Source organism: Schistosoma mansoni (assembly GCF_000237925.1).
Source record: "Schistosoma mansoni, WGS project CABG00000000 data, supercontig 0138, strain Puerto Rico, whole genome shotgun sequence".
NCBI lineage: Eukaryota > Metazoa > Platyhelminthes > Trematoda > Strigeidida > Schistosomatidae > Schistosoma > Schistosoma mansoni.
In genome coordinates, this window is record NW_017386041.1 from 664,721 (window position 1) to 681,738 (window position 17,018).

At 34.1% G+C, this 17,018-nt stretch overlaps 1 protein-coding gene across 1 annotated transcript; it reads right to left on the reverse strand.

The window, feature by feature from the left end:
* Positions 1-3,292: 3,292 nt before the first annotated feature.
* On the reverse strand, positions 3,293-14,780 carry Smp_163270 (hypothetical protein; the record flags this gene model as incomplete). Its single annotated transcript, XM_018788698.1, has 8 exons — positions 3,293-3,631; positions 4,301-4,557; positions 6,441-6,608; positions 7,369-7,493; positions 10,388-10,594; positions 14,231-14,409; positions 14,446-14,591; positions 14,627-14,780. 8 exons carry the CDS (start codon positions 14,778-14,780, stop codon positions 3,422-3,424), a joined length of 1,446 nt encoding a protein of 481 aa, XP_018646541.1. The 3' UTR covers positions 3,293-3,421.
* Positions 14,781-17,018: the final 2,238 nt, after the last annotated feature.

Here is a 17,018-nt window from a genome sequence, read left to right on the forward strand (position 1 = left end):
CTATTCAGTATCATTTATTAGATTATAGTAAAGAGTTCTCAATATCAATATTGTAGAAAACTTGTTTTACATCCACTTAACTTCTGAATTCTCAAAAGAATTTGTCTATCTACTCTCTCTCTCTCTCTCTCTCTATATATATATATATATATATATATATATATATACTGAAAACAGAGTAGTATACTAATGAGATCTTGAATCATACTACAATTATTTTGTGTCTTAAATTACTGAAATAACAGATCTCATGGAGATGGTTGCTTAAAGCCGTCATTTATCTTGATTAGGAAACTGGATGGGGAAGTTTTCCTATACTCCTTTCAATTGTGATATAAAATAGATGACCCAAGTAAACTAATAACACCTTTTATTGAAAAAATAAACATGGTCTAATTATATTGTATGTAAATCGATGACTTTTTGATTGCAGATTTATGTTTTAATCTTAGGATTTGTTCATGTATATAGCTAATATTAATTTTGTCCGTAGAAAATTTGACATCACTTATCGAATCATAAAGGTATTATTTTTGTGTCATCCATAACTAAATATCAAAGATTTCGTTTTTTTGATATTCCCAATTAGAACGTCAGTAGTTTCAATTTTTCTTATTTCTCAACTAATTATGTCATTTTTGACAGAATCGTGTTTTTTTTATATTACAGTCATATTTATTGGCATACGAAGGAAGTCGCTTTATTACTATCAGAAAACAAGTATAAATGCCAATATTTGATAAATTTCTTTAATTAATCACAGTGACCAATATATAGTTAGCTTTCTATTTATTTGACAGTTTTCTGGCGAATTTCAAGGTATTATCATTATGTGATTCGTCAAAGTTATCAGTGTTTTGTTTGGGTAAATGTTAACTAATCAATTTATTCAAAAAATCTTTTTCCTTACCAACAGTGAAAATTACGATTTATTTGTTCACAATCCAAACTGATTGATCATTGGCTAGTGACTAAAGTTATATTTATCTAGTCCTCAGTGCTACTTAATTTCTGGAATGTGGCCACTAATCTCAGGGAACGTACATTGTCTTGATGTAAGGTGGTTCAAGGTAGTAGACCGGAAACCATGGACCAATGTTTCATTCCAGCTGGCACTCATCATTAAGTTGTATCTGAAGTTGTGTTGGATACTAGTAGGGATTGTGGGACATGCGTCACTCAGTTTTATAATCTGAGATCATGATATGAAAAAATTCTGTCTAAATGATGTAGTTTATTTATCTAAGATGTATTATTCAGTTGGGTGGTTTGTAAAGATTTCACCCTATGTAACCCAAACTGTTTGAGAAGCAAATATTCTGGTCATTATTCACGTTATTCTCTGGGAAGTAACAGGAGTTCTCTATTTATTCAACTTGTAAATGGTACGTTGAATTTCATAACTAATAGTGGTAATACTATTAAACAAACTGAAATATCAGAGAAGATTCTGTGGTTTAGTGGGAACTAGTGAAGTTTCAAAAGCGAATTAGGATTCTTAAATCGAAATCAGTCCTATCTATGGGGGTCCTTATCACGATGAAATATGCTAACGAAACTTGAGGTATAAGGCTACCAATAAAAGTGGCATCTTCACTAACAAAAGAATTCGATAAAGTCCCATATTCTAGGCTGCTAGCTATATATAACAACACTCCAACTAGTGGGAATTCACGTTATGATCTAAAGACTTTGCAGCTGGTTACTGTCAAGCAATTGAGGCGGAAAATAACGTGGAGTAGCTTTAGTGACAATGATATTTCTTTCGTACACAGACGACAAGATAAGGGCACCTAGAGGCTTGAGTAAGACATGGGTATATTAGTCCAACCAATACCAGGTGTTGCTACCGATTATATCATAATCCATATTTATTGTCAAAGGAGTATCAAATACATACTGAAGTGTTACTTTGTGGGCAAACATAGACCCCAGGGAATTATTATTCGTCGAGACTTAAAGACTACTGCGCATTGTAAGGCAGTAGATATAAAGAATTTAAGGATCTTTGGCATAAAACATTTTAGTCGCCTAAATGCTATAGGGTGTAGTCCAGAGTATTACAAACAAATACTGTATAAAAAAGACTATGAACCTCAGGACCATACTTTTATGATATGGGAGGAACTTCAGCGACATGGTTACTTAACAGTGATTTTTGTGACTTCACATTTCTTGCTTTACAGATCAGAAAACATTCCAGAGCACAACAAAATATCAAACATTCCAAACCAATTACTATCGAACTGATTACCAACCTTTACATCAAGCCATGAGTGACTAAAACCATATTCGTCAACAAATAGTAACGGCTTCGTTAAAATAATACTCGGAGTAAGGTTAAATTGACCAAGAAACAACTATCAACAGGGCAAATACAGACTTTACTAACTCCCTGTTCACGTTAATTGAAATATGTATTTCTAGACTAATTACTTGACTGATAGTCATTTCTTGTTAACACTTTTATGATATATTATGGCAAATGAAACCCATAAGTGGCTGAAAATTAAATACAGAACAGTTGTGAATCACGCGAACCATAAGGAGGGTGGATATTCCTACTGTCCACTCATCACAATGATGTAACCGCTTTGAAAGTAACTTTTCAGAGTATTACGGGGTCATCAACCAGCATATACTTAAGAAAGCTTCTTAGAATACGATCTCAACTGTTTTATGTGAAAATAAGCTATGATCATGATTGGATCTCCCAGCTACAAACTGAAAAGACAAAACATACAGCTGAAGCTGTTGGATTGCAACTAGTTATTATATAAGTAGTAGTTATATAATCCAAACGTGGTTATTGTCTTAATAGAGATATGGATGAAGATAGATATTTGGTAGACTCAATATTAAAACTACGATATCTACGTTACATATTTTGTCGAACTGTCATATAATTTCTATTTCAGTAGATGTTGATTGTCAAAAAAATGACTGACCTTCCGTAGCATAGTTGAACCAGAGGAGAACATGAGAAGATACGCTAGTTGGACGAAGATTACAAACATTCCTTTGAGTCTGACTTCAAGAGAACTTGGTTTAATCTCATCAGTTTAACATTCAGCTTGTCAACAGATAAGTAGTGCAGGGCTTATTATTGTACTGAATATTACACAACTGCTGGAGAGTAGATCATTCTATGTACAAGTGACATTTAGCAAATTTTTCATCGTTAATCCTTTAATCAATGTAGGGCTTTTGAGAGGTTATCATTGACAAATTCACTTATCAAAACCCTGTTTGTTTATTTTCACACATCTGTATAAATAGACGAGAACTATTTGCACAAGAAAACTATACACAATCGACTTTATTTAAGATATAGGAAATGATTAAAGCAGAAAATACAATATATTTTTACAGTAGATAAATAAAAAGAATAAATCAAGGAGTAACATATTGAAGAAAATCACTACACTACAATTAATGGATTCGGTTGTAAAAATGAATTGGAAATAATTTGTCGGAATACATTCAATTCTTCATCTGTAATCCATGAAGGTGCGAGAAATTGTATAGATCGTAAATTGGGACCACGCCAAGTAATCAATTCCATTAATGCACCTTTAACAGCTTTAAGTACTGTTTCTACACGTTTGGCCCTCCATGATTTATCCATATTCTTTTATCAAAATTAAACAAAAAACAGTATTCAGGTGAAAGTTATTAAAAGGTAGAAGAATAACCAGCTACTTATAAATATCAATTAAATGTTTAAGTAACATAATATCAGCTAGTCATTCAGTCAAATAAAACGTAAATCTGAGACATATATCCATAAGTTTAAGTTTTTATACTACACCACACCATTACAGGTTACAAATATCTTTAGTCAATGAGAAGTTTAGTGGCCAGCTGAATTTAGTAAATTAGTGGAGAACACGTTAGTGTTAGGCACTGAGTTCAAATCTCATTGTAAGCAGCAACAAATGAATGTAGGTATATCCAAATGATAGGTCCCAAATAAGACGATATATTTGTCCTGGACTCCACTGCTAGCCACATAACAAATGTATTAAAACTTGTACAAGTTATGAAAGCAGTTATTTGTTGCGAGGTATGTTAACATTTTGTTCAATCTATAAAATGAACTACAAATAATACTATGTGACACTATCCAACTACTACAGTCAATATATAGAAAATACAGTTGAGTGGTAGAAACATATATAATCTTAGTTAGGAATAATAAGTAAATTCCACAAATCTTTTTATTATTTAATATAGAAAGTTACTGATTGTAACAAAAACGGTCAGATGAATGATATGACACAAAACACACACAACGTACTTCAGATACTGATGAAACCAATAATAACGGCAAGGATAAAGTTGTAATATCATAGTCGAAACAAGTACGCAGTACAGCTGATATGGCATTGTGTAATGAAGATGGAATACGTATATTATTATTACTTTCATAATCTTCATCAATGACCACTTGAAAAACAACATTTATACCATCACCGGTACTACTGATTAAATTAGAATGCTTTGTGATTAATACATCACCATGAATTGGTTCATAACAGCCAGATTTTGATTTAACTAGGGAACAAAACAAAAACAAAGAAGAAAAATATAAATGGGTTAAATTTATTTAATTTAAGAAAGAGAGACGTCAAGTTATGGTGTCACGATATATCGATTGGTTAATTATAATGTAAAAAAACAATTTATTACTCAACTAGGAGTGTTAAATACAAACTATTATACAAATATTATACTAAAGATAGGAGGCTTATTTGTGACTGTAAGATAGGTTCCATTCGATTAACTAATTTAACAGTAGAGAATATGCTACGTATGTTAAGGAAGACAGTTTTAGGTTTCTTCATGAACATGTTTTGGGCTGTTAAAACAATGAATTAGAATACCGATCAACAGACATTGTGCAATGACACAATGTGACTGACTGATAACTGTTCATGTCACAAAATGAACTGGTACCAAAATCAAACAACCTAACTGTCAAACTGAAAGGGTGTTTTTGGTAAAATCATACACTTATAAACAAAATATATTCAACATAGAGATACAATTAGAAGCCATATGAAATAATCGATGATACGATACAATTTAGGTAGGCTCCAACGAAATTAAAACCTAATTATTGCTCGTCATACTACAACGATTTACAGTCTAAGTTTTTGGTTTCATAATTGGGACTTAGCGACGATATTGTAGATAATTCACTGACACTTAAACTAAGAGAAAAATCGGTAAAAATGTAGCTATTACATCAAACAGTCCAGTGATAGACAAACTATAAAAGGAGAAATACCTAATAGGAATAGGTAATACATATAAGTAATAACAGTCTCATTGCGTTAAGTTCGAGGAATGGATACGAAGGCTAGAAACAAAAATAGAATAGCGGAAGCGATGTCGTGATTATACTGATGTATCTTGATCTCAAAACATATTTACAGGCGTTTTTTAAAGATTAAATCCTAAAAACTTTGAAAGATTTAAAGTGCAACACGCTGAAAAAATGTATACAAAGAATCACTGTTACCGATGGGGGATAAATTGAAATTAGCTGTAGATTTAATGGGATTAAGTTACAGAAATAAATGAATATAAAGTCAATATATTTAAGCTAATGGAATGTTAAGTATAAAGTAATAATCGCATCAACAATCCAAGAGAGAAAGAGAATTGAATTAGTTGTATTGTAGCGACTAATCTTGAGTGATACCTTTAACCATAAATACAATTGGCTCACAAATCACTACCAAGAATTTTGAACCTATTGATACAGCTCAATCCAACAGTCAACGATGGTTGTCATGGCTTGGGTTTGGCAACCACTAAACATTTAATAAGTTTGATTTAACTTACTTTTTAAGTGCAGGTTTATGCATTTTGCTTTGCAGTCACAACATTAACAGCGAAGTAACTAGTAATAATGGAAAAAACTCGTCTACTAAGAAGTTATGACAAGCTATATGTCTGTTGGATAAGGAATAAATAGCAGTCTAGACATAGGTATGTAGAGAGCAATTTCAACCAGTGACTCATGAAAGCTTAAGGTTTAATTCATAACTAAGTGAACGTAATATTTTTATTGATCTAGACCATAATATGCGGTGTATACTATCATCATTTTTTAAATATGCTTAGTGTAGCTTATACCATGTAGTCCCTTTTATATGGCTTCAACTGAAAGGCGTAAATGAGAAAACATTTCGAGATAGTACTTCATTAACAATGGTATGAGTCTCATTCTACATAGTTGTTTGCTATTATCAAATGGAAAGTTTCTAACTGAAGGTAAGTAGTTTCCTGAAATTTAAATAAACGGGGAATTTGAATGATTCTTGTGTATACCATATGTAAATTAATATACATTTAACTGTCAATTAAGCGAAATTCAATTAAATCTCATATATATGCACGAATAACAATAGACAAAATCATATACCAACCTGTAGAAATTCCACTACACAAATCATTATTTTTTATTTTAGATTCCCCGTTTGATTCCGTTAACTGGCGTGATCCCAAACGATTGACAGTTTCCTGTATAGATTCTAACTGGGAACCAAATTCCGGGAAATGTAATTCAGTAGACTGCTCACATGCATCCGCTAAAACTATACAAACGAAAAAATAAAGGATAAACATACAGGTTAATAAAATCGGGACTTCCAGTCACAGTGTTTCTGTAAGGTTGCAAGTGATACCGTTTGGTTATACAAAAACAAGTGAAGTGGGATTCGATCTAACGATCTATTTGTTAAAAACCGAGCGTGTTTTAATTCCAAGGAATCAATAATTACACATAAAGGAAGGTTATTATTTAATACCAGAAGGGGGTTTCGTGGGGATTTTACAATAATCCATTATTAACCAACAAAAAATAATTATTTGATTAATTAATGAGAAGGAAAAAGGTTCTATACACTACACAACATTCAGTCACTTAAAGTTTAATTATGAACACCAAAAACGATAATTATTAGTTGATGCTTAAAAACCATTCTACTAAAGAACAACGTTTGGAGATTTCATTCATTGAGTAGTAAAGACAAACAAACACACACTCCATAGTACAATGTGGGAGACTGTATAATTGTAACCTTGCCACTGTAATGAATACCTAATTATAACATTTTTAAAACAGACTTTAAATTATTTTGCTTTGTGCCCTTTGGATACTCTCTTGTGTGAGATGCTTTTACTGATGTGTGGCATATGCAGTTCATCCATGCTGACAGATTAAATAGCTATTCGAATAAAAAAATCTGGAATGAATCTAAAAGAGTACAAATAATTGACCATTGAGTTACATACCTTAACAGTTTTTTGGTATATAACCCTTATTATTACAAGCTATAGAAATTACTAACTTACTTTTTTTAATCCCACGGAAAGAATTAATTCGTTTATCTACTAGAATCATCAAACCGTTTAAATTGTTTGAATAGACGTTTAAAGCATTGTTCATACGTTCAGCAAGCCAGTCATCATTGAGTAAACTGTACGAAATAATAGTGACAATAATTATAAGAATCTCAATAAGTACAAAGTAAAAAGAGTAGTTCAAACATCGAATGTAATTTCGAACCCTACTATGTTTAATAAGAAAAGGTATGCTAATTAACTTGGATTGCGTAACCGAACTAATCATATGAAAGGTGACCAGAATAATACTACAAATGTTCACAAACGCCCACAAACCCACGCAATTACTTTATTATATCTTACGGAGACTGGAAGACAAAATAATGAAAGAAGATAAATGTAACATTGTCAATATGATGAATTATATCAACTGTGAGAAACAATATATTGGACAAAGTGGATATCCCATATACGAACACAGACTAGAAGTTAAACAGCACGACTTATCACTGATATCAGTGAACATAAACAATCAAGGATATGAATTTGACATGGCAAATGCGGACACTCTGGATCGAGGGAACTCTAAGAATGTCATAAAACTCCTAAAAGTGCGGCATTAGGATCATTTAGTAATTAATAGGTTCATCAATATAGATCTGATCTATCAATCCATAAGAAGGTCAGTCAGCCAGCCACATGGTCAGATGTCAACCGAACAAAACGGTCCGATGAAGACAAAAAAGCCTTTATAGACACTCAGTCACAAACAGAACCACTATACGAACTAATTTGATGCTTTTGAAGTGATATACATACTTAAGGATACAATAGGCGCTGATGTAGTCGACCGAAATGACAATAGAAAGCTTACAATTAAGCCATCTAGATGAAGAAATCCAACAACACCAAAAACAAACAATCATTCACTCATGCGAAAGACCTTACATTTCCTCTCATTCACCGACACATAGATCAGTAGATACTAGTGGTACATATCAAAATTTAATGTTTTTCGGCAGACAAGACATTGTTATGGAAGAGGTTTATGTGATTTCATCTGACGAGGTTTTCGATTGTTGAAACCAACGAATATAATGTTAATCGATTGATGGACGCAATGATATAATGAAGCTGAGTGATGGTTACTCAGGAAACCGTATTGCTGGCTTAAGCCTCTGTATGATTTTAGTTAAAAACAAAAACAAGACCACTAGTCATGTGAATAAGTTATTTTTCCATACAATTAAATAAAATGAGAAGTAGTACTGCTGACTGTACAGAGGTGTGACGGCAGTAAGGTGTTTCCTTCAGACAATCAGCATAACAGTGATGTCGCTTTCCCACAAGGAGGGGTGGGGTTAGATAAGGTCAACCCTAAAAATGCACACCTTGCCTTATCCCACGAATTTCCGTCTCCTGCGATAAGGTCTCAACAAGTACGGAGCTAACACGGAAATTACTCACAAAAAGGTCGTGTGTGACTGACCCTAAGCAGTTGTTATTTGGGCATTGTAGTCACGCCCTCAGGTCAATAAGACCGACTTTAAAGTAATTTCCTTTTCAGGTACCACTAGAAGAACCCTTCAACAGTGTGGGCGATCGGAAGTGAAAACCGCCCTCATACGTCTAGCAGCACTCAAGATCACCATATTCTTAACCAAGTTCCCTTTTCAATTCTTATTATTCCTCCTACCCTGACTATCAACTTCGGGCATTGATCTCCTACCACAAGGTCCACTTATCAACTTAGAATACGCAGATGACATAGTCCTGTTTGGGGAAGACGCTGATAAAATGCAGAGTCTTTTGGTAGCACTGAGTAACAATACCAGAATGTTTGGGATGCGTTTCTCCCACTCCAAATGCAAGTTGTTGCTCCAGGACTGACCTGCGTCGGCACATGAACTAAGGATAGATAGTGAAGTAGTCAAACGTGTCGACAACTCCACTTATCTTGGAAGTCTGACCAACCCTAATGGGTTGGTGTCTGACGAGATCTCTGCACAGATTAAAAAGGCGCACTTGATTTTTGTCAACTTATGTCATCTATGGCGAAGGCGAGATATCCGTCTATCAATTAAGGGACGAGTATACTTCTCAGTAGTTCCTTCTGTCTTACTTTACGGCTGCGAAACATGGTCATTAAGGGTAGAAGATACTCGTAAGTTGCTAGTATTTAACCACAGATGTCTTAGAAATATTGCTCGCATCTGCTGGGACCACCAGGTAAGTAATAGTGAGGTTAGACTCAGGGTACTAGGGAATGATGGTGAATCAGTTGATGAGGTGGTGAATCTTCATCAACTGAGATGGTTGGGCTACGTATTACTCATACCCGACCACCGATTACCATAACGCACAATGCCGACTAGTATAGAAGATGGTTGGAAGAGAGTTAGGGGCGGCCAAACTAAAACGTGGCATCAGTGCTTGAAGTCACTAACTCCTGGTCCGAGCCGTGTAGGTAGATGCCGACTTCTTGATTTGGGTCCACGTGACTATCGTAACCAGTGGTTGGAGATTCTGTGTGACATGACCCAGAATCGATCACAATGGCGTAGGTGTATGCACTCTCTTCCCTTAATGTGTGAGATTCAAATAGCTTTATACCTTTCTTTCTACGAACTAATTCTCTCTTGTACTATATGCTTACACACAATCTTTCTTTTATATGTTACTACTATTAAAGTAACTACTTCTATGAATTTGGTGTTTATCTTGTTGCGCTGGTGAGGTATGGCAACTTGGACCGATGCATATATATACCTGGTCTCACATTGTAGCTGACTAACTTATCCTACGTAGAAGCGAACTACATAGTGTCATGAAACGTCAGAAAAATTTATTTTTATACTGATTGACCTGTATTTATGACAAAATGCAACATTGATAGTGGATATACCTAAAAAACTTACCTTTTCTTCGGAAAAATTGGTAAAAACTTTGAAAAACAATACATCATGTATTACACATTAACGATGAAAATCCCATTATTTTGAAAAAAATCCCAACAAAAGGACTTAACTGATTTTCTTGAAGTCTGAATCTCGTAGTTGTTATAAATTCAGATGGATCTAATCTAATTAAACGAAAATTGAACATTGTTCGTAACTGACGACCCAATTGTACAGTGAAAGTTTCTGATAATGGAATATGATCAGTCCGTTTAGAAATAGCTTGATTATTTATAGTAGATGATTTCTTTAATAAGGAATTCAATGTTTTAGATGAACTGTGTAAAAAGATATTAAACGAGAATGCGTAACTGTTAGTGTACATTTGTCGTAAATATATCTTAAAATTAAAGCCCTTGTAGCAATATTAAAACCATACTTTAATAGGATTATAAAATCTCATCATACAGAGGACATATTATGTTATATATATGATACAATACAGTTGAAAATTTAAGTCCTAGAAGAAAGAGTTGGTGTTATGTCTCTGTTTTTGCTGGAACGCAAGTTATGAATAATCAATGAAAAATACTGCATGATATTTTCCGGAAATGCCACGTATGAAGTCATTAGTTATTTATCACAACTGTTTCAAGGGATTCAGAATCTTCATCGACTTAAAAACCACGGCCTTAAGCAAGTCAAGATAAAAACACAAGTGCGATTGAGTGGTGAATAACAGCTAAGGATAGTTCGTTGATAGAACACTGATGACAAGAGATCGACAGAAAACTGGTCATACATTTGTAGTTAAAAGCGTGAGTGTTAGGAGGAAAAAGTGTCTTCTACAGCACTAGAATGAAAGATTTGTATATATATATATATATATATATATATATATATATATATATATATATATATATATATAAATTGCTCGAACATGAAATGTTTGGAATTAAAATATCTCGGTTTAGATGATGTTATGGCCTCGATCTCAGCTGTAGATGTTAAAAAAATAATTTCAATTGAATGAGGTTTAAGTGCTGCCAGGAACTGAGGTTCATGCGGCTAGAGAAAACCATTGCGTCCCAGTCTCGCAAAATATAAGCAAACCAATCCGAAACGACTGACTATTAATTGTAAAGTGTCGAGAGATACAGTTTTGATCACTTGTGTAAATCTTTTTTAATTATATATGACTATGTTAGCTGATTGTATATAGGTTTCTACTTGTATGGCTTATTATATCATTTCGTTTTTTTTCATTTGTTATATCAAATACAAGAAAAAAGATTGACTGTACGAATATAAAAATATAGTTTTGTGGTAATAACTTATCTGAAGTCTTTTAAACCGAAACATGCACTGACCTATCTTTTAAAAACGTCCGGGTTAAACTGGAGTGATCGCTATTTGTTGGTAAACTATTGATATGTCCTTTATAAGACATAACAAATGTTCTCAGAGCTTGACGATGTTCCCATTTTAATGCACTTATACAACTATCCCAATGACTCACAATAACTTCTCTATTGAGATAATAGTCCTCTTGGAGTTGTGTGATGGTTTCTGGGATTTCACTACCACGTTTTTGTATACTACGTCAGGTTCCATCAATATGTCTAAAAAATAATTTAAAATAGAACAAAAGTATTCACTGTCAGATTGTAAACTGATGTTAATAGTCACACAGCTACTAATACTTAAGAAAAACGAAGTAACTTCCAGGATTATCCAAGTATCGTACTAAAGTCATTGTAAACATGTTATATACGGATTTTTATCCAATTATTTATAATACTTATTGAGTTGACTTTTTCTCTGAATATAAAGAAAACAGCTACTAGTTTTAAATGAAACGTTATTTAAAAGAATAGTTGCACACATCTGTCACAATAAAAGCAATTTGTGTGAAAACTGACTTATTTATTACCATTTTTAAACTGAAACCTGAATGCTTATATATAACAAATTGGAATGAAACTCAGGAACCAAGGCTCTTAGACTTAAGTTATAGGCCTCGCGTATTTACAGGACGAATGATATTATAATGCGTGGTGGCGAGACTAAAGAACATGGACGTGTCAATCAGAAGCTTTCGCGGGTTTTCAAGGTCACGGCGGTAATTTCGGAACATGATGCTTACATACGATCGCTTTACAGCGGATTTTCGAGAAGACGTGATAATTGAGCGACTACAAGAAAAGGGATTATTAAGAAGCTCCTATACTTGTGACTGCTGAAGTCAAATGACCATTGTACGGTGTGCAGACTATCGTGATGATATTATCTTTCGATGTCCTTCATGTTGGAAGAAGAAATCAGCTCGATTAGGGACTTTTTTCGCTCGGTCAAAATTAAGGTTGGGACAAATTATGCTCCTTGTTGAGAATTGGATAATAAAAGCACCGGTAACACTAGCTGCCACCTTTGCCGATGTAAGCGAAGTTTCGGCAGTTCAATGGTATGAGTTTTGCCGAGATATTTGTGCAACAAAACTGACAAGCGTACAGCAATTGTATGGAGGAGTGGGGAACATTGTTGAAATAGACGAAACGGTTGTAAGGAAACGCAAATACAACCGTGACCGTTGTATTAAAGAAGATTGGGTAAGTACCTCTTCCATAAATATACCTCACAGGTCCTTGGAATATATGATAGATCATTACAAAAGGGACATTTCCAAAGAGTCAGGAACCGGCAGGCACCAACAATCATACCGATTATACAGCAATATGTGCTGCCGGGCACTACTGTTTATACAGATGATTGGAGAGCGTACAGGTGTCTAGGTAGACTGGGATATGTGCATGAAGTCGTTATACATAAGCGCCATTTCGTTGACCCTACTACTGGGGTGCACACTAACAATATAGAAGCTATGTGGTCAAGACTAAAAGAGTTTTTGAGACCCTATCATGGCTCCAGAGGCAGACTACTATGGAGCCATATGGATGAATTCATGTACCGCATGCAATATGATTTTAGAACTTTCGAACCTATATCCAACCTTGATAAGTTTTTAACTAATGTAAAAGAACATATCCACTATAATTCTTTGGTTTTGTATAATAAATTTTTACTGTACACTGTCTTCTGATTGGCTAATATTTCTCAAGGTCATTTAGGATTCGTTCAAAGGTCGTCCATGTTCTTTAGTCTCGCCTTTGAATCCAAAACTTTTAGGTCATGATGGTGTTTATAACAAGTAGATTACTGGTTAACTTTCAAATATCCAGTTAATTTGCGATAAACAGTGTCGTAATAGTTATTGCTGTGTATACCTAATTTCTATAGTTTTAAATCTATGGATAATCACAAAAGTAAAACTTAGTGCTTTTAGAGCATTAAAACAATAACTCATAGAAATTTCGATAGCATAATTGTTCGTGTACTCATTTAATAAAATAATAGTCCATAAAAGTAGCTTACTATTTGCATTACATGATTAGAAATATCATCTCAATAAACCAAGTAGCCATCTAATTAGTCATAGTTAACATAATGACTACTTTCCAACTAGTTGAAACAAGAAAATTATAAAAGTCGATGCTAGTGGTGGTCAGTTATATACCTTATATTGACTAGCAAGAATGAATTTCAAGACAATGGTAGTTGAATATCAAGGTTTCAAAGTAAAGTACTGATATGATATTAAGTACAGTTGATCAAGACTATCTATCCTAGATACTCTAGTTACTAAACAGTCAGTTGTCCCTCTTATTTGAATTTAGATGGCTTAGTAAACAACTAGATCCTGGTAGACAATCAGTGCCCTAAAGTGAATCCATGCTGCTAATTAACCGAAGAGTTGAACATAATATTTTATGACTACAATTCAGTTTAAATACGACTTACAACAAGAGATATGGACTCGGAAATCGAAATTTATATGCTTAAGTATATAGGAGACTAGGGATTGTGTCCCACATAAAAATAATAAGAAAGATTACACACACAAAATAATAGATTACTTTTGATCCATTTCTTTTAAAGTTTCATTTCGTCTTTGAAGTTTATGACCAACTTCAAGAGCAAATAATTGTTCTAAGTGAATAAAATCTTGTGATGCAGGCGAATGAATCATCTGACTGAAAGCATGTGAAAAAATTTCCTGATCGTTCAGCTTGGATGGTTTTGATGAAGTGGAATTCTGATAAGACAGGATTATCAATAATTTACCGCTTACGTTATGACTGGAAGAGTCAAAAACAGAACAAAATTTTTCTATATTTGATACATCAGACTTTAGATTGTTTACCAACTTTAAATAATGATCTTTAAAGTCATTTGTAGTTTCTTTGGATATAAAGTCTGATAATTTTTCATAGAAAACTAAATATTTAGTAAGGAAATTTCAAGAGATATACCTTTAGAAGCGACATCCGGGATATCATATGCACTTGCTAGTTGGGAAGCACATTCTGAAATAGTAAGTCTCATAGGAAATTCGAGCCACTCTTTGACATGAACATGAACGTCATGTTCAAATGATTCAGAAAATTCAAACAAAACCTTTCTCATTCGGTATTGAAATAAAACCTATGAAAGAATATCTGAAAAAGAATTGAAGGGTGATGTCAAGGAAATCTATGTCACTGTAATGAAGAAAAGTACTTTTAATTAGTTTAAATATATTACTAGAAACGTCTTATTAACTCTGAGGATGTCTACGTATGAATTTATTAACCAAACACGTCCTGTAAGAACGATGGCACAAACGTATCACTAAGTTAAATTAAGATATTGTCTACTGGTATACAATCACAGAATTCCATTATTTCAATTCATTTAGTATAATGACCACTCAAATCTAAAAAATCTTCAATCAAGAAAAGGTTTAATTGATAGGAAAATTTGCCAGATTAACTTGATAACAAAGCAAGATATTCATAGAAGTGAGGGTATGAAGAGATAAAATCAGTAGGAATTATAGGTATGTAAAAAAGTAGTTGATACAAATAGAACAGTTAGTATACATGTCTTCCAGAATATTGAGTTAACAAACATAAAAACGGAACAAATGGATCCTGAACAAGATCTTGAAAATCATCTCATGAACAGATAGTCACAACAACCTGATATCCTACGGTTTGGTTCGTTAATTGACTCGCACATTCTACCAGAGCAAAGCATCGATCATTCTTGTTAAGATTTTGAGCAAGTTACACAATCCAAAGAAGGAAGTAAGCTTTTTAATTTACTGTAGTTGTTTACATATTTGGTATCGAGAGTAAATAATATAAATCAAGAGGCACGTGTATATTGAGCTTAATCCCAGTGTAAACGCTTAATATACCATACAGTTACTTATAACGATGTAGATGAAGTGAACTTCAATTTTCCGACTGAATACCTGAAAGTCAAGAAGTTTAGACAATGACCTATAGTTGCAACACTAAGAAATAACTAGCAATAAGTGCACTGACTATCATGGGACTGTATCTCCTTACGCCGTTCCACTGTTTTGTGGATTATACCCTTGGGTCAAAGGCTCCGAGTGTGGCCCCCTAAAACAACCATCTACTTCGGTTTGGGCAGCCAGGCAGTATCACAGCCCTTACATAAGTGAGGGATAATTACCAATTGTTATTGTGTGGTGCATATGTATTTGGTGCCTCCTGTACTAATGCTTGTGCCCGAAAACTGAGGAAGTTGATAAAAAGGTTCTTTGCTCAACATGACTTTTCAGCCCTTCATAACATGAAATCAGCATTTAGCAGTATTAAAAACCTTCATGAAGAAAAAGGAATTAGAAGCTGAACGACGGTTTACCAATTTACAAAATAAAAATGGCTTTCTTAACAGCTATTTTAAAGAATGAACTTTGTATTCAATCTAATATTTCTACTGTCTTAGAGCTCGATGATGAACTTACAAAAGAGACCCGGCAGAACTACGTGAGCTGCTTAGCAACACAGTCAGCTACAACGTAGGACCAGGCATATATATGCATCGGTCCAAGTTGCCATACCTCACCAGCGCAACAAGATAAACACCAAATTCATAGAAGTAGTTACTTTAATAGTAGTAACATATAAAAGAAAGATTGTGTGTAAGCATATAGTACAAGAGAGAATTAGTTCGTAGAAAGAAAGGTATAAAGCTATTTGAATCTCACACATTAAGGGAAGAGAGTGCATACACCTACGCCATTGTGATCGATTCTGGGTCATGTCACACAGAATCTCCAACCACTGGTTACGATAGTCACGTGGACCCAAATCAAGAAGTCGGCATCTACCTACACGGCTCGGACCAGGAGTTAGTGACTTCAAGCACTGATGCCACGTTTTAGTTTGGCCGCCCCTAACTCTCTTCCAACCATCTTCTATACTAGTCGGCATTGTGCGTTATGGTAATCGGTGGTCGGGTATGAGTAATACGTAGCCCAACCATCTCAGTTGATGAAGATTCACCACCTCATCAACTGATTCACCATCATTCCCTAGTACCCTGAGTCTAACCTCACTATTACTTACCTGGTGGTCCCAGCAGATGCGAGCAATATTTCTAAGACATCTGTGGTTAAATACTAGCAACTTACGAGTATCTTCTACCCTTAATGACCATGTTTCGCAGCCGTAAAGTAAGACAGAAGGAACTACTGAGAAGTATACTCGTCCCTTAATTGATAGACGGATATCTCGCCTTCGCCATAGATGACATAAGTTGACAAAAATCAAGTGCGCCTTTTTAATCTGTGCAGAGATCTCGTCAGACACCAACCCATTAGGGTTGGTCAGACTTCCAAGATAAGTG